Consider the following 19,934-nt stretch of genomic DNA (forward strand, 5'->3'; position numbering starts at 1 on the left):
TCAATTCTTCCATCTTTAACTCTGCCCCTTTCAGGGAAGATGTCTCTTGCTAAAACTAAAGCAACTGAAATCAGCGTTTCCCCTATCTTGAACTAAATGAAACCAAGAACACTGAGAAAAATGCTTAGTAAAATGATCTTTTCTGGAGTACTAATTGACATCAAGATACTGGAAAGTTTCTTGACAATCAAGGGGGATTTGAAATGTTCTCCATAAAAATTACACTTCATTCAAAGGTAACAATTTTTATGAGGAGCTTAGATCTATAGAATAGGAAAGCTTGAGGGAAGGGCTGGTTGTGATGATTAAAAACTACCAAGTGCTTTAATATCCAAAATATACAAAGAAGTCATACATCCCAACAACAAAAAAATTAACAACCCAATTAAAAAACGGGCAAAAGACCTGAACAGAGATTTCTCCAAAGAAGACATGCAGATAGCCAACAGGCACATGAAAACACGTTCAACATCATTAACTATGAGAGAATGCAAATCAAAACTACAATGAGACAGCACCTCACGCCCCACAGAATGGGTATAATTAACAAGACAGGAAACAATAAGTGTTGGAGAGAATGTGGAGAGAAAAGAAGCTTCATACACTGCTGGTGGGAATGCAAACTGGTGCAGCCACTATGAAAAACAGTATGGAGATTCCTCAGAAAACTAAGAATAGATCTACCATATGATCCAGCTATTCCACTGCTGGGTATTTATCCAAAGAGCATGAAAACACGAAGGCATAAAGATACACGCACCCCTATGTTCACTGCAGCATTATTCACAATAGCCAAGACTTTGAAGCAACCTAGGTGCCCATCAAGGGACGAATCGATAAAGAAGATGTGGTGTATATACACAACGGAATACTACTCAGCCATAAGAAATAATGAAATGCAGCCATTTGTGACAACATGGATGGACCTTGAGGGTATTATGCTGAGTGAAATAAGTTAGGGAGAAAGTCAAATACTGTATGATTTCACTCATAAGTAGAAGATGAAGACAACGATAAACACACTCATAGCAACAGAGATTGGATTGGAGGGGAAAGGCAGGGGAAGGCTGAAAGGGGTGATTAGGCACATGTGTGTGGTGATGGATTGTAATTAGTCTTTGGGTGGTGAACATGACAATCTACACAGAATTCAAAATATACAACAATGTACACCTGAAATATATATGTTATAAACCAACGTTATTGCAATAAAAAAAATTCAAAAAACAAACTACCATGTGCGGAATACCTGCTCCCTGCAGGCAGGATGCTATACGCTTTATGCGCATACGTCACTCGGTCCTCTAAACAACCCAGTGAGGTAGGTGCTTTTATCTCCACTTTACCGTTAAGGAAAGAGTTTCAGAGGGATTAGTAAAGTCATGACCTGGTCTAAAATGATATGACTCCAAATTCCAAGCTCTCAACCACTACATTATGAATTATATAAACTTATATGGTCAGATACCAGACTTTCATTAGCAAAATATGCAACTAATACTGACATTGAAAAATAACTTCAAAACATTTATTCCTTCATACAACAAAAAGCAATTATCACGTACAAAGGACTGTGTTGGGACGTGTGACCATTCTCAAGTGGTGGCAAAGTGTTTTATAGAAGTGGAAACTGTTATTTCCTAAGGTTTGAAAATTCCTCTATTTAGTTTTCATAAGTTATATTGCAGTTTAGACCAATTCTTGGAGATAAAACGTTATACGTATTTGTTATCTGCTATTTAAGCATTCGTCCCATACTCGTTTCTTTCAAAAGTCGTGTTATATGGACTGTATGGTTCTGTTTAGCCTGTTCTGATCTGAAGTGTCGTCTATTCATCCTTCCCTCATGATTCTTACAGATTTAGAGCAGTGTTGTTTTACCTGCCTGGGGCCATGCGTTTCATGGAAAACATAACAGACGTAAGAACTACCTCTCCCTCCTCCCAAAAGACACATATTCCAAATTTACACAGAAAATTCAAGGGATTGACAGTCATCCTTGGACTCCGTGTGGGCTGATGGACCCCAGTTAAAAAGCCCAAATTTAGGCTCCTAATTTTAATTGAAAATAGGTACATTCAAGGATTTGTCGCCCTAACCAAACAGGATATCCCTTCTCCCTAAAAGTCATGCACCTAGCAGGAATCTTAAGGACGATCTAGAAATACTCTTGAGGATGATCTAGGCTAACACTCATCTTAGAGACTGAGAAAGTAAGGCTGAGAGAGCCAGCGGTGGGCCGCAAGTGAACAGGAGGCTGCGGGGCCTCACTCTCTGCCATACCAAGGACACTGGGTGCTCTCTCTGGAGCAGTTTCTCCTCTCTGTTCCCTGACGAAAATGAGAGTCCACATTTGAGGTCCGAGTCACAATGGGTGTTCCATACAAAGAAAGAATGATTTGTCAAATGAACCAGAAAACACTGCTTAAATCTTGGCGAAGTCTTCAAAGTAAATATGATTTTCAAATCATAGGGTACTTTAACCATTGAGGACTTCAGGTCTATAAATAGTTCCCAAACATTAAACAAGCACAGACGGAATAATGAAATATAACGATATTTTATATTAAAATATTCTGATCAGTAAAAAAAGAAAAATCTGATTAAATTGATTAAATATTTGATACTGCCATTTGCCGGAATCAGGGTCATGTTTTAACTCTAAGTTAATTTAAGGTTTGGACAGCTGACTTTTTTACAACATGGGAAAAACCTAAATAACTAGCCTTGTTGATAAAATTTATGCTACCAAAGTACACAGAGTTAGAAATAGTGAGTATATCACCAATTGTATCTATAAGATAAATATATAACAACAAACATGCCGACAAATTATTTCACATTAACAGTGCACTGCAAAAAAGTTAACTTTCAATCTTGCGTGAAGGAAAAATAATATACCAACTAACATATATATTTTTGTATATAGCTTAACCTTTTCAGAGGGCTAACCGTTTAAAAAAATCAACATATTAAATATTTTATATATCTCTTGCCATTTAATCACCAGTAAAAATTTATGGTGCAGGTGGTATTATTCCCATTTATAGGAAAGGAAATCAACGGTCAGACAGTTTTGTAACAAGTAACTTGTGCAAGGCTACACAGTAAGCAAGCCATAAAGCAGTATCTGAACCCACACCTGAGTCAGAGCTTTAGCTTCTGCGGTGTAACTCAAGGGTTGGCACACTTTCTAGAAAGAGCTAGACAGTACATATTTTAGGCTTTGTGGGCCATATGGTCTCTCTTGCAACTAATCAACTCTGCTGTTTTTTGTAACTCGAAAGCCCTAGAGATGACATGTAAATGAATGGGTGTGGCTGTGTCCCAATAAAACTTTATTTACAGAAACACGCGGCAGGCCGTGTTTGCTGAATTCCGGAATAAAAGGTTAATTTAATTTAATTTAATTTAATTTGAGGAAGATTAGCCCTGAGCTAACATCTGCTGCCAATCCTCCTCTTTTTTGCTGAGGAAGACTGGCTCTGAGCTAACATCATGCCCATCTTCCTCTACTTTATATGCGGGACGCCTGCCACAGCATGGCTTGCCAAGCAGTGCCATGTCTGCACCCAGGATCGGAACCTGAGAACCCCGGGCCGCCAAAGCGGAACATGTGCACTTAACTGCTGTGCCACCAGGCCAGCCCCTAAATGGCTACTTTTAAATTAGCTCACCCTGGACCAAAGGTCTGCTGGTTAGAAAATGGAAAAGCTGCTCCTTCGACTTGACCAGGAAAGCATCCTGTTGCTTCCCTGAACTGGTCTCAGAGCATCCGTCGCATCTCAGAGCTGCCTAGAGACCACTGAAGGAGCAAGTAAAAAAAGACCGAGAACAGGCAAATAGACTCGTGTGCCTGTGGTCCTACTGTGCACCCTCCCAAGTGCACAAATTCCTCAGAACTTCATGATCATTGAGGAAATGTTCCCCAAGAAAAACCAGTGTCCACTGTGAAAAAACGCCCTTTCCTTAGATACCACCACTGCACCATGTAGCCCATAAAGAGCCTTCTAGGTGGCACATGTGGACGGTAGGATGACCACCTTCTTCAGGGAGCACCGTTCCAGGAGAACGCCCCCTGTACGAACTGAAAAGATCTGGCCATTCTCTCTTGAACATTCAACAGGTTACATGCAAAAACGGCTTTTTTTATATCAGTTCAAAGAACATTTATCAAAATCTACAATGACCCAAAAGAGTAATACTACACAACTAATCTCAGCCCGGCATCATAAGTGCATTAAGAGCCCTATATACACAGGGGAAGAGATTGTTTAAGTACAAACTGAAAGAAATAAGAGCACAGACCTATGGTGAAAGTTACAGACTCCACAGGGACTGAAGAATGGGAAGCTAGTTTTTGTAGGTTCTGAGATCTGTCAAAACACAGATTAGCTACCTGTCAAAAGGATTCCTCTTGAAGAACAATCAAAACAGTGGACTAAGGACGTGCAAATTATTATAGAAATGTGCCTCGGCAATCCAGCAAATCCATTGTCTGTCGTTTGAGGAACCAAAGCATTTGACTTAACTTTGCACAGGAGCAGGGAGCTGTTTTTCAGAGACTTCGCATGGCACAGATGAGCAGGCACAAACAATGTAATGCTGTTTGTTATTAGACTGTCACTATGTGCGTGCAGCCAAAACATTTCCAAGAAACCTCAGAGGTACTGAAGCAAACACTTAGATGGGGAGCCAGGGAACTGTCCATTAGATAGAAATTTCTCTTTTTTTCTTTAACCTCTTACACCTGATGATCTTTTGCTTTATGAAGCTGAAAGGTGCTTCCTTCTCATTCCCAGCATCTCTTACATCTGTATTGGCTTTGGAAATACTCGAGAGAGCAGATACCAAAAACCTGAAGCAGGTACAGGCAACACTGAACCAAAACTCGAACGCAATTCAAACTGTTTACCAAAACGGTGACACGCTTCCATCTCACGGAGGACGAACACAGGAACGTGGGGTGACGCGACAGCTACACACCTGATGGACCTTAGAACTCACCCATTCCCTCTGGTTAGCATCAGGAGACTTGCTATTTCCTCTCCAAATGCAGAAATCTTTCAGTAATGGGAGAGAAATTTGTTTCCGCTGAGAAGCCTGATTCACGCTGTGAGAGTGCGATGCCACAGGACGTGTGCCCTGAGGACCAGTGGCACGCCTCCATTACTGTGTTTTTCCCCAATTCAGCTTCATTTGGTTTGTGACTTTTTCTTTTAAATTGGAATTTTGAATATTAAAATGTAGTTTGCTAAAGAATACAATGAACATTTTTCAGAATTTGGGACTTCAGTATGCCTTTTTTTTTTGGAATTCTGATTCCATGTCTGTTTGCCCAATTACTGAAAAGGAGGATAGACATCAATTTGTCTTCATCAATGGAATGGATTACTTGAGAAGATCCTTGAAAACATGTAAAGTTAAAACTTGTTACAAACAAGTGCAGGCTTTGGAGTCATCTAGACTTCAGCCACAAAATAATGAGACTCTAAAAAAACCCCAAAATTACACATATTGAAGAAAATAATGTATGTAAAGAATTTAGCACAGTGCTTAGAACATAAGTACTCAAAAAAAGTAGATAAACTGTAAATTTTATTTCAATGTTCTGAAAAGGAGTCTGATGGGTTAGCTACCACTATGACTTCCATTTCAGAAAATAAGTCTTGAGCTTTAGGTTTTAGAATTCTTGCTCCTCAAAATCCGATCTTACTTTGTCGGTTCTACTTTCCCACTAGTATCTTGCACGTGTCCCCTCTTGACACTGATCGGCTTTGTCCTTCCCTCCTACACGCCCGGCTGCCGACATTCCTCTCCTTCAGTGGACTCCCGAGTCTGAGCTGCCGTGCTCCCTCCAGTCTACCGACTTCTCCAGCTCAGCGTCTTCTAGATGGCTTTCGAAGCGTCTGTTTCTGCACCTAAACACACTTCTCTTTCAGGAAGACGGTAAACTTCCTGAGGGCAGACGTCACCTTAGCATTTCTCCCCTTAGGCTCAGGACTGCATTAGGCTCCGAAACTTTTTCATGTTATATCATCATAGTAACTGAGGTTACGTCATACTTCCACCAACCCACGGATAAACCACTCCAAGCTTTCTATAAAAACAGCTTTACTATCTATAAAATGGGAATAATAAGACTAACTGACTTGGGACAGATATATTCAGAATATGCAACATGAATGCTTCACACTATGCAAGTATCTTAGAGTCTTAACATACAATAAATATAAAGGACAAGAGATAAGAGTCAATTTTTTTTTAAATACATAATCTCTAAATAAGAAAATAGAATAGAGACCTAGGAGTAATTTTTCTTACCTTCTCTCCCCATAAAAAAAACAAAAAGGGGCCATTCCCTGTAATAACTTTAAATGCTACTTAATATTTGACACACTACCTCCCTAATTCAAATCGCAACACTCTCTTTGTTCAACACTGGATCAATTAAAACGATGAATGTTTAACCTATATCCACATACGCAAACCTGAAATATTTTAAAGTACATAAAACCACTGATATTAGAGCAGCATAAACCCATTTGAAATAACATGTTTCCAAGCAAGGACAAAAGAAAAAGTAAATTCTCTGCAGACTGAGGGCTCATCCTTTATCATCCTTTGTATAATTTTTTGTAAAATATGCCAAAAAGAGACATGAAATAGAAAGATGCTTTTAAAATTAACTGAATGCAGAGCAGTAAACACAACATAAAGACTATTACAGAGATTAAAATACTTTGGAGTTAATACATATCTATGTATACATAAATAGAAACCTTTAATAAATGTTGAATATATTTATTATGAAAATCATGGAAAATTCATCCTGAGCAGGAACACTGGAAAAGTAACTTATATACAACACATAAACATACATCTACTATGAGACACATTTATAGCTAAGAACACTTTTTAAAAACCAAGTTCATATATTATTTGAATAAAATGCAAAACACACAGAAATTCCTACTGACTAGATATACTCTCTTCAATTTCTGGAAAACCCCCTGTGAGGATGCTGGAGGGTTTCTCCCGGGGGTCTGAGGCCGGGATGGCAGCAACTTCAAGACGTGAGAGAGAGATTAAGGAAATGATCAGGGATGGAAGGTTATACGCAGGAGACTAAAGCACATGTGCATTCTTAATCTGGAGAAACAGAACTTAAAACCAAGAAACTTCCTGAAACAGAAGGGAAATGAACAAATCACTCTAGAGGGTCTGAAGAAAAGCAGGTAGGGTCCACGAATATTCAGGATCATTCCTACAGTGCCTTGTCAACACACGTTTGAGCCACAGTATTGAAAAGATGACATTTAGACTGCTGAAAGCAATTCCAACTATAGAATGAGAGAAACACAGTACAGACAGTTGTCACCATAGGGAATCTGTGACGCATCTACTTAAGAGCTATAACATTTCCTCTAAATCAAAATTATGAAAATTAGAGACCATATAACTCAGGACTCCAACGCTAAGATCCTCAGAAATTATATCTTAGGCAAAAGGAAAGTTCTTATTCAATTATTTGATAGCATAGCCAGGAACAAGGTTTGCTCACTTAAATCAGGAATGCAGCATACATCCTGCTGTTGCAGTAGAAATAACCTAATTTGCGTGTGTGCTGCTGAAAATAAAAAGAAAGGCTATAACGTGATGTCTAATCTCTGAGTTTACAATCCCTCCCTTATGCAGTAACACTTAGGCAAGAAGACCCCTATTACGTCTAAATGTTCCACATATTACCTAGACAAAAAAGAAGCTCTGATAAATTAATTTCTTAAGAGTCAGGCAAAAGTAGCCACTAAAGAGAGTATTTTACTGCATGGAATTATATTACCAATCTAGCAATGATTTCAAGAACTATATGTTGACAAGAAGTCCCTGATAATTCTTCCAAGTACTGAGCCCCCACCCCAAGTAATCTGAATTTGTAGGTTTAGATGAATGGGACCTCAATCACAATTAGCTAATATTTCAGGTGCTATTTTACAATTCAGAGAAAGGAGGCTTTTGTTTACCCCGATTCCTCAATGATATTCTGCTTTCAGCTACAACAAAATGCTGAATGATCAGTTTTTTTAATTAATCAGAATAACATTGTTCTAATGTAAATCATCTTCCCTTTTGATTATGGCAAAGTCACAAATAACAACAATCATAATAAATGTCCAGGAGATCTGCTTCTCAGTGACAATTCTGGAAGGAGAGCATACTGCACGAGTGCAGTGTTAAGAATTTTGGCACTGAAACTACTCGTAGATTCTTGACAGTCTGATAAACTGCTCTACTTTTCAAAAACATTAGGGAGATGATTCCATGAAAGGAAATTTTTAAAGGATTGTTTCTAACATATAATTGCCTTGCACAGGCATATGTACGCTTGCTCTCTCGCTTAAGATAAATGCCTTAGCTTACTATTGTTCAAATCTTTAAAACTGCATTCTGCACCACCATCAGACAGCTTACGATCGCATTCGGAAAGGAGCACAGACCACAGAGGCACAGATCTCTTACCTGGGAAACCCCCCTGGACCATTGCTGTGCCAGCGTTCCCTTCAGGGCATCTGCACTCCTGATCACATTCAACGCTGGAGGCAGCTCAGAGCCTCACCAGGCTCTGTCCTCTCTCTTCTGTCGACCTTGGGCCTGGTTTTTTCCCCCTCAGCTTTTATTCTCCTTAAGGGCAAGTTGTCACTCTACTTCTATCATGAGAAGCAATCAATTAAGCTACTCCTCAAGCTAATCTGTCAGCAGGTGACAGCTGCCTGGAAGAGTGTGCCCGGAGAAGCAGAATCCTTGGTTCCCACATCTGACCCCGGATGCCTCATACTGCCGACTGGCACTCAGTCACCCTGCGCCAGGATGACAGCTCTATTTCAGAGCAGGAGGCAGGATAGCACGGCCACTTATCTGCGGCCAGCTTCAATTAGGATCACTTTAATGACCCCGTTTTCCCGCTGAGAAAGAGGTGATCCCATTAGTTGCATCTTTCAAGTGCAGATTAAAAGGAAATGGCAGTTGGTTTTAGCCTGTCCGAAGTGCGGGGACAGCCATCAACTCGGTCCCTCCTTACTGCTCTCAGCCCTGAATCACTTTCATAACAAAGAAGCTGGTGAGCAGACCGAACGCGCGGGGTCCCCTAGTGGGATGCATTTGTGTCTCAGCAACATTCTAAACATGCAGTAAAGATGCTACCAGAGCAGTCAAGGCTTCGAGTAAGATTTCTGGGGGAAAAAAAGAATATGAAAAGAACCAAAAGCTTCAGAGAAATCACTAGAGAAATGGCTGAGGTTTCTTAAACTTCACTTAAAATGCTACATTGCAGTCCCACCCCCAGTATACCTGACTACAATCATATATCCAACTGCAATTGCTTCAGAATTCTCTTTCTATCAATCACTGCAGTATCTTCCGAATTTTCTTTGTAAAATCTAGAGTAAGAATTCATCTATCTGATAATCGATCACATGGATGACTAATATAGCCTGAATGTAATTTAAATGCTGCTCAAAAGATCTTAAACAATTTTTTATTTATAGTTACAATAAATGCACCCAAATTATACCAAGGGCTAAAGCCTGAGAAGTTTTCAGAATAAAAAACCCACTAAAATAAAAAGCAACGTTCACCAGTCTCCAATTATAGGGATGGAATAAGAATTCTACTGATTTGACTTAATTATCAAGATGAAGGGTCCAGAAGAGGATGATGAACATAGGAAAAGAGAAAAAGAATTTACATAAAACTAAAAAATTAAACGTTAGCCTTTATTTCTTAATCTGTCCCCTCCTATTCTGCACTGTCAAAAACAAAAAAAGGAAAAAGGAGAGAGCAAAAAAACCCAAATACTTAGTAAAATGAACATGGAAATACCGCTACAAGGCACTAATGACACTGATGAATGCTGTCTGCTTGTTTGGGGTGAACATTCTGGCATTCTCTAAATCCTGGGTAATAAGTGCTGTTGACTGTAGTGACATCTATTGGCAAGGCAGAGATCAACCACAGAGCCCACAGTGAAACAAAAAACAAACAAAATTTTAAGCTAAAAAAACTACTAGTTGCTCAATAAATCTCCGTTGATCATGGTGGGTCCACTTCATGTTAAAAATTGGTATGGTGCACACAGGAAGGGAGCGCCTAACTGTGGCCCTGCCACCAACTGACACCGAGATTGCAGCCCTGACGTCTACAATGACTGATTCTGTGACTTTGGCCAAATTAATCACTCTGGGTGTTAGGATTCTTGACTGTGAAATTAGACCAGACGAGCTTTAAGGTTCTCAAAACCCACCACCATCAAGGCAGACACTGAGCTACGTTTATTCCCTTCTTTAAAGGAATTTGCTATTTGATCGCCGTCCTCCTTTAACATAAACCTTCTTAGAATGAATGTCTTCACTGTGCCTTACAAATGTGGTTCTTTAAAATATTTAACTTTGCAATAATTGTAACAGCTTTATTTATAACTTACACAACATAAAATTCATCCACTGCCTGCACACAATTCAACGATTCTTAGCAAATTTACAGAGGCGTGCAACCATCACCACCATCCAGTTCTAGAACATTTCCAACACCTCCAAACATCCCATCAGCCCAAACTCAACCCCAACTCCAGGCAGCTACTGACTTGCTTTCAGTCTCTATAAATTTGTTTTTTATGCACATTCTCCATAAATGGAGTCACACAGCATGTACTCTTTTGCATCAGGCTTCCTCTACTTATATAACGAGAACGCATCAGTATTTTGCTCCTTTTCATTGTTGAATAGTATTCCACTGTACGGATATATACCATTTTGTTTATCCAGTTACCAGTTGATGGACATTCGGCTATTTCCAGTTTTCGGCTATTACAAATAATGCTGCTAGGAACATCCATGTAAGAGTCTTTGTGTGGACATATGCTTGCATTTCTCCTGGGTATACCCCTAGAAGTAGAATTGCTGGGTCATATGGTAAACTTACGTTTAACTTTTTAAGAAATTACCAAACTGTTTTCCAAAGTGAGAACCATTTTACATTCCCACCAGCAGTGTATGAGGGTTCTAATTGTATGCCTGTCTTTTCACTAAAATCATTCTAGTGGATGTGTAGTGGTTTTAATTTGCATTTCCTTAATAATTAATGATGCTGAGCATTTTCATGTGCTTATCAGCCATTTAGATATATTCTTTGTGAAATGTCATTTCAAGTTTGTCCACATTTAAAAATCGGTTTGCTTGTTGTCTTATTGAGCTGTAAGACAATGCTTTTTTCATTCCAAATAAATCTATTTTATTATACAAAATTCAAGCGGATTAAATAAAGTTTAAAGAGGAAGTTTTTTCCTCAAAACTACCCTCTCAAAGCAGTTTCGTATACATGCTTCTGCACATTTTCCAATTAAAAAATGCTAGGGGTTCAGTTTTGGCCTTAGAAATTGGCTAAAACCTGCTCTCTGGCTTTGGCCTCTAGAAGGTCAAAGGTCTGAAAGATGTCTGGACATGATTCAGGCGCCTCTGAACAGTGCAGGATCAATCGTCCTGGGACAGCACAGATCAACAATAAAGACTGAACTGTGTATTAACGGCAATAATTCAAACAAGGCTGACATCTCATTTTACTGTTACTACTCAAATTAGAATTCCTGTGTAACTTGAAGTGGAAAATTTCTTAAGTGTTTGCTATACTGAAATTCTATCAGCTATTGAAGCATAAATGTTTATTATTATAAGACTAAAATACTACAAATAATTAAAGATGAGGATGAAGGCTGCTAATTTTTTATATTAAAAAACTACTAAATTTGGGGTCAGCCCGATGGCGTAGTGGTTAAGTTCGCACACTCCACTTTGGTGGCACAGGGTTTGCAGGTTCAGATCCCAGGCATGGACGTACACACTGCTCATCAAGCCATGCTGTGGTGAGATCCCATATACAAAAAGCAGAGGAAGATTGGCACAGACGTTAGCTCAGGGCCAAGCTTCCCCTTCCCCCCAAAAAAAAGAAAAGAAAGAAAAATTAATAATTTTTTTAAAAGGTTAAACAGGAAAATATATTGACAGCTAATATGAATATTAAGATAATTAATTCTACAAAGAACATTACAACCTTCGTGAATCAATAAGTGTTCATAAATATTTAAATACTATAAGGCAGAATAATAGAGATTAAGTTATCTCATAAGTTTTGTAATACTGTTCAGCAACTAGCACTCATATTAAACAAAGTAGCCTTTAAAAGCTATATTTTTAGTTTTTAAATTCCTTTTTTTTTTTAAAAGATTGGCACCTGAGCTAACAACTGTTGCCAATCTTTTTTTTTTTTTCCCCTGCTTTATCTCCCCAAACTCCCTGGTACATAGTTGTATATCTTAGTTGCAGGTCCTTCTAGTTGTGGCCTGTGGGACGCTGCCTCAATGTGGCCTGACAAGTGGTGCCATGTCCGTGCCCAGGCTGGGAACTGGCAAAACCCTGGGCTGCTGCAGCGGAGCGCACAAACTTAACCACTAGGCCACAGGGCTGGCTCCTAAATTCCATTTAGACCATGAATTTTTCTCAAAACATTCTCCTGTGTATTCTTTCTGCATTGGGTGGAATGAAGTTAAATGTCAACCCTACAACATTGGAATTCCACGGGAATGAAATATTACAAAATCATATATAAATACTTCCATGACAATTTCAACTTTGGTCCAGAGAAGATAAAGAATAGGAAGAGAAAATGTATTAGAGAAAAATGAAGTACCCCCAAATTCTTCTCTTCTAATAATCTCAATTGAAAGATAAAGTATAACAGCACCACAGTAGTGATGCAACGGTCATCAGGAAGCAGTCCACTGTGGACAGTGACACAGCATCACAGTGGTGATCAGGGAGCAGTCCAGTGTGGGCAGTGACAAGCATCACAGTGGTGACACAGCGGTGATCAGGAAGCAGTCCACCGTGGGCAGTGACAAGCATCTCAGTGGTGACACAGCGGTGATCAGGGAGCAGTCCAGTGTGGACACTGTTAATCACGTACTGTGCCTACACAATAACTTCAACTCCAAAGAACTGACTTCTAACATTTTTCAAAATTAAATTATAATAATTTTTGGATAAAACCTTAATATATACTTATGCCAGAATTTCATTCCATAATGGAATATCTGGCCAACACTGAAGAATTTTGTATTCAAGGGCCGTAGCTAGCATTTCTGGAGAACTTCCTCCACGAGCACATTACATACGACCTCTCTCCTAGTGTCTCACCACCACCCAGTGAGAGGAGTACATTACTACCCCCCTCTTGGAAATGAGAAAACTAAAGAGGTGCAGTTTGTTCCAGGTCAAATGGCTAGAGATGCTTAGAGATTAAGTGACTTCCTCAAGGCTATATTATGTACTAATTACACACATATATCGCTATGATTGCTACTAGTGAAAAATGCTGCAGTAAACACCTTCGTAGGTATATATACACATATATCACATGGATCCCAGGAGCAGCCCGGAACACCACTCATCAAGCCACGCTGTGTTGGCGTCCCGCATACAAAGCAGAGGAAGATCAGCACAGATGTCAGCTCAGCGACAATCTTCCTCACCAAAAAAATAAAAATAAAACAATAAAAAATAAATGAAAACCTGGTTGAAAGAAGGAATGCCAACGGGTTAGAAAGACCCCACTGTGGTGAAAGCATTTAACCTCTGGGACCACAATGGAACAAAGTAGGAGATGGTGGCCTCTCTCCCTGGGGACAGAAACTTTTAGATAAAGGGCGGGGTGGTATACTGGGAAAGAGGTCAGCTGTGTTGGACGGAATGCTCTGAACTAGACGGAGACCACAGCACCGCAGGAAGGGAATCCCGCATCCCTGGGTCTTCAGCCAGCCCCACTGTGACTGTGCAGGTCACTACCCTCGTCATCAATGTGCACCAAATACTGAGTTTCTATCATGTGCCAGGCCAAAACAGAGAGGGCCACTAGCCTCATGGAACTTACAGGTTTAGTCGGGAAGACAGACATTAACCCAGTAATTACATAATAATTACATTTTGTTAAGAGCTATTAAAGAAAAACACAGGATATATATTAGAATAAGGAGTCAGACAAGTTTCTCCAAAGAAGGTGAGGTGACATGAAGCTGAAGTCAGCAGAAGAGATGACGTTTCCTTTCAAAGGCTCTTTTGTAGATCAAGTGCGAACGCATGAAAGAGCTGAGGAGGATGTGCGGCACATAGTGGGTACTCACGAAACGTGACGAGCCCCATACAGCTACCAAAGTCGTGGCAAAAAAACAGAAAGAACACTGCAAATGTGGGAGAGAATGAAGATCATCCACACCTGTTGATCTGCCGTCAGGAAGAGATGACAGACAGACAGGATAGCAGAGCGAGGTTAAGGCTCGAAACCTTAAAAAGGCTTGAAAGTCACCAGGTGATGGTGAACTGAGGACCACTTCATGCCCTTAGTGATTCTGAGCCTTGACGAGACAATCTAGTTTTAAATTTAGGTATCAGAGACTATTACCATAAAGCCAAGTCAACAGCTCTGCGCCCTCGATACCTCCCTTTGACAAGCTGTGCAGGTGTGATGATGGCAGTTTTGTCAACAGCTAAGCATTTATGTGGATATTGTTTCTTAACTGTTTTGTAATTCTCAATTAAAATTCAAGCAATTTTCTTTCACTTGATGGCTATAAGACTTCTTATGATAATTTGACACCAGAATGTCATGAAATATTTTCAACTACGCAAGATAAGTGATCTATGATATAAATGCCTATTATGTACCACACTCCCTATATTGGTTGTAACATTTAATTCTCACAACAATCTGAACAACAATTACTATGCTTATTTTGCCAAGTACATCTCTTTCTTCTTATCAATTCTGTGTTGCTAAGTCCAATGGCTACTTCTGTCTCCAGCCTCCTCAACCCCCAAGCATCATTCCGCAGTCGAGCACTGTGTTCAACGACAGAACCCTTCTTGAAACACATTCTTCACTTAAACTACCTAATTCCATAACCACCTGGAAGTGTTCTTATGTGAGGTGCTCCTTTGCTTGCTTACAGGGCACGTGTGGGGTTCGCTGCTTGCTGCTCTCTACATACTACTCCTCAGTAAATTCACCAGCTCCCATGACTTTTTTTTCTTTTGAGGAAGGTTAGCCCGGAGCTAACATCCACCACCAATCCTCTTCTTTTTGCTAAGGAAGATTGGCCCTGAGCTAACATCCGTGCCCATCTTCTTCCATTTTTTATTTGTGGGATGGCTGCCACAGCATGGCTTGACAAGTGGTGTGTAGGTCTGCTCTGGGGATCCAAACCAGCGAACCCTGGGGCTGCATAAGAGGAGTGCGGGAACTTAACCGCTGAGCCACCGAGCCAGCCTCTCCTGGGGACCACCCAGATCAGTGGTTGACAGAATGTGGTCCCCAGATCAGAAGAATCAACCTCACCTGGGAACTAATTAGAAATGTAAATTATCAGGTCATTCCAGATTTAAGGAATCAGAAACTGGGGGTTTGAACAAGCTCTCCAGGTGTTTCCGATGCACACTAAAGTCTGAAAATAATTGAGCTACATTAGTGTTTTTCATACTGCAGCTCACAACTCATTACTCTGTCAAGAAATAAACTGACCTGCAAACAGCATTTTAAAAAATTAAATGGATTGAATAGAAAAAGAATAAAGTTCTTATATAAGGTAAGCAATACTTCAAGAAACTTCTGTTTCAATTATATATACATGTTTGTCTGTGTATACCCATTTATACTTGGTTGATAAGTGAAATATATGTTACTGTAGATCACAGTCTGAAAGAAACAATCTGATTTACAGGATGGCTGTAGAAGCCAGCTCTCTGCATGGATCTACATGGTGACTGTAGAAGCCAGCTCTCTGCATGGATCTACATGATGGCTGTAGAAGCCAGCTCTCTGCATGGATCTACATGATGGCTGTAGAAGCCAGCTCTCTGCATGGATCTACATGATGACTGTGGAAGCCAGCTCTCTGCATGGATCTACATGGTGACTGTAGAAGCCAGCTCTCTGCATGGATCTACATGATGACTGTGGAAGCTAGCTCTCTGCATGGATCTACATGTGACTGTGGAAGCCAGCTCTCTGCATGGATCTACATGGTGACTGTAGAAGCCAGCTCTCTGCATGGATCTACATGTGACTGTAGAGGCCAGCTCTCTGCATGGATCTACATGATGACTGTGGAAGCCAGCTGTCTGCATGGATCTACATGATGACTGTAGAAGCCAGCTCTCTGAATGGATCTACACGATGACTGTAGAAGCCAGCTCTCTGCATGGCTTTACATGTGACTGTAGAAGCCAGCTCTCTGCATGGATCTACATGATGACTGTGGAAGCCAGCTCTCTGTATGGATCTACATGTGACTGTAGAAGCCAGGTCTCTGCATGGATCTACATGTGACTGTAGAAGCCAGGTCTCTGCATGGATCTACATGTGACTGTGGAAGCCAGCTCTCTGCATGGATCTACATGGTGACTGTGGAAGCCAGCTCTCTACATGGATCTACATGATGACTGTAGAAGCCAGCTCTCTGAATGGATCTACATGATGACTGTAGAAGCCAGCTCTCTGCATGGATCTACATGACGACTGTAGAAGCCAGCTCTCTGAATGGATCTACATGTGACTGTAGAAGGCAGCTTTCTGCGTGTCTGGTTCCTCCTTGTCATTCAGCTCTTATCTTGGCCTCATACCCATTCTGCTCAATGTTGCCTGCTCTAAGGCATTTGTCCTCATACTACCTTGTTTTATTTTAGTTATTTATACTATTCATCAATATTTAAACACCTTACTATTTATGATCTCACCCTCCCACTAGAATATAAGCTAATGAGAGGAGAAATCTTGTTCCTTGCTGTGTTCCCAACAGTTAGAACAGTGTCTGCCTACCTGTAATATCCACTCAATAAACATTTCTTGGCAGGAGGAACTTTATAAACAAGTAATTTACCAAAGTTCATCTAGGTTGGATTTCACTACACTTTAAAATCATGTGTATCTCATGCCTGTGATCTCTCTGATACAATCCTGGTGGTGTAATGCTTGGGTCCACAGTCCACTTCATAGTCCTGGACCATGGGAAAGTGATGTAACTATCGTTTCACCACTGCAAAAAGGAATGCTTAGTTTGGCGACAATAAGAATCCGATGAAACATTGAGGCAATCTACTTTCAGTTTTGGATGGATGAGAAGAGTAGTCATTTCACAAGAGTTAAGGAACAAAGAAAAAGCCATGGGGTCCATTTCAAAAAGAAATAGAGGAAAGCTAGAGCCTTTAGGGTCACTCACATTTAAATGTGAACCACCTAATACCACCCTGTACAGTTCACTCTTCTGGAGAAGGCTAACAGTAAATAAACGGGAAGGGAAACGTACAGCGGGAGGAAAAAATGGGGGAGCAAAACAAATGGAGAGGAATGTCATATTCACAGCCCAAAGAGGTGAACTGGAGAACCTGCACAATGCTACGGCTAGAAGATGACTTAGGTAATAGAAATCTTCTGCATTCGGTGTAAACTGGTGTGCTTCCTGAACCCCACTGATGCCGTGAAGGTGTCTGTGCACGTGTGAATACACATGTACACATGATCGTGGAACTCTGGGGAGGGTGCTGCTGCTCTGCCTATCTTACAGCCTCAAAGTGCTATTCACTAGATACCCCAATCACATTGTGCCTACTTCTGCCGGAAAGGGATTTAAGTAATGGGAAGTACAGATGACAGCACAGGCTCTGGAGGCAGAGAGCCGGGGTTTAAACTCCATGCCACTATTTACCAGCTGTGTAACATATTCCTTAATTTCTCTGAGACTCAGTTTCTTTATTTGTATAATTAGAGACCTCCCACAGTTGATACATGCACTGAGTTAATAACACACGGGAAAGCCTGGCACACAGAGAGCAGAGTGCTCACCAGGCATCGCAATCCTTATCCTGAGCTCTTCAAATGCTTCTCCTCTCATTCTCACAGCAGTCCTATGAAGCAGGTTATTATAAGACATCCCTTCCCCGCTCTAGAGAGCAGCTGTGACCCACGAGGAGGTTAAGTAACTAGTCCCTGACTTCACAATTAAGTAGGAGAACTAGGGTTAGAGTTGTCTTAGTCACAGCCTAACAGGTTTCCTAACAACCATGGAGATGTGGGTGTTCCAGCATCCCAGAAAGTATGAATAACTGACAAGCCATCTCCACTCCGCAGCAGCTCTCCAGTATCTGTACTGGCACAGGGGTGACATCACACGTGTGCACGTCATCATGGGTAGCTCTCTGAAAGAAGCTGAGGACCAAGGCACCATGGTACATTTATCACATTTTGTTCCCAGGCCCTTACAGCCTCCCGTCCAGGCCGGTGACCCCACCAAGAAAGAAGGAGCTAAGTTTTATTCATTTCATAGCAAACTCGCTTAACAGTGTTAGTAAAAAGCAGTTGGCTTTCAACAAAGATTTGGTGAATAAATGAAGAATATACTGCATGAGAAAGGGCTCTGTAAAATCAGAAAGTACAAACCAAGTTCTCATAAAGTTGACTAAATCATTATAAACTTATATTTACATATGATATTTAGAAAAATATAAAGTTATAGAGTCAACTTAATAACAATAATCAATAACAGTAAGAGCCGTAATACTTGAGGATTCACTTCACGGCAGGCTAAAGGTCGCACTGCCTCATCTGCGTCCTCACCACAAGCCCGAGAAGGACGGACCATCGTCCCGGGGAACACGGCTTGCGTAAGGTCACACGCTAGGAAGTGCTGGAGCCAGGATTTTAACTCTTTCAATTTCTATATCAAACTCCTTTTCTATATTGTAGAAGGAAAAAGATTATTTTTTAAAAGATATGTGTTTCACAAGCCATAAAATTCACCCATTTAAATACATAATCCTGTGGGTTTTAGGATATTCACAATTGTACAACCATTATCACAATCTAATTTTAGAACATTTTCATCACCCCAAAAAGAAATTCCATGCAAAACAGCAATCAGATCTAACCCTGTATACTTTCCACGCATAAAAGAAATCCAAATTCTTTTAAATAAAGCCTCCATTAAATATACATATGAACGTATATTTGACACAGCTAATGCAAAAGAAAATCACGAAAGCAATTCCAAAGGAGAAAGGACGACTTGGGGGCCTTCACTGATTTTGCGTGATGTTGAGCAACATCACTATCCTAAGAGGATGCTTGAGCAGAGTGAGTCAAGAGCTGAGCAGGGCGAGTCCAGAGCTCACGTCCACATCCCACCCAGGTTACTGTGCGTCAAGCTGCAGTTTCAAGGACTTCTTAGTGCTTTTGTATTCACAACCAAATCGTAAGACCAGGAGGGAGTGTAGATCACATAGCGTACGCCCAGCGCCTTTGCTGTTCACTCTAGTGTTACATAGTGTCAAGAGAGCAGCTTAGGGAGATAAAGTCACCAAAGTTATGGAGACGTAGATTTTCTTTTTCAGCATACGTTCCTGCACATTTTTTAAGAACCCAGAGCATTGTATTTGGTAATCTGCAACACTCATTAAAGTACAATTTAATAAATTCTGCACCCACTTCGAATAATGAGAAGGAACTCACTGTTGGTAAACACGTCTCCGTCTTCATTTTCATCACTGTCATCAGATGGGGCCTTATAAGGAGGCGGCAGCTTCATCGGAGGAGGGGCAGTTCCTCGCCTCTGGAGATGAAAAATTTGAGAGAAGGGTTAACTGCCTTAGCACAATCCTCTTCCCCAAGGACAAACAGAGTAGAAGGATGATCGGTAGATATCTTGACTGTATCCAACTTCAGTCACATCACGAGGATTGTAAAACAAGTAAAATTTATTCTCTTTTGTTTATGCTACTACGTAAAAGTGACTCCGTGAGGTAAACACACCAACACAAAAACAGGAACTCAAAAGCACAGTT

At 40.5% G+C, this 19,934-nt stretch overlaps 1 protein-coding gene across 11 annotated transcripts in view; it reads right to left on the bottom strand.

Annotated features, from left to right (window-relative positions):
• Nucleotides 1-19,934, bottom strand: part of PATJ (PATJ crumbs cell polarity complex component) — a 302,489-nt gene that overhangs the window by 158,431 nt on the left and 124,124 nt on the right. For all 11 annotated transcript variants that reach the window (XR_011438912.1, XR_011438911.1, XR_011438913.1 and 8 more), the window contains one exon: nt 19,603-19,702. Coding sequence is in view for 8 of the 11 variants with exons in the window: in XM_070267562.1 (XP_070123663.1) it covers nt 19,603-19,702 (100 nt within the window). In the remaining 3 variants the exon portion in view is untranslated. The remainder of the gene's footprint in view (nt 1-19,602; nt 19,703-19,934) is intronic.

Source organism: Equus caballus, chromosome 5, assembly GCF_041296265.1.
Source record: "Equus caballus isolate H_3958 breed thoroughbred chromosome 5, TB-T2T, whole genome shotgun sequence".
Classification (NCBI taxonomy): Eukaryota; Metazoa; Chordata; class Mammalia; order Perissodactyla; family Equidae; genus Equus; species Equus caballus.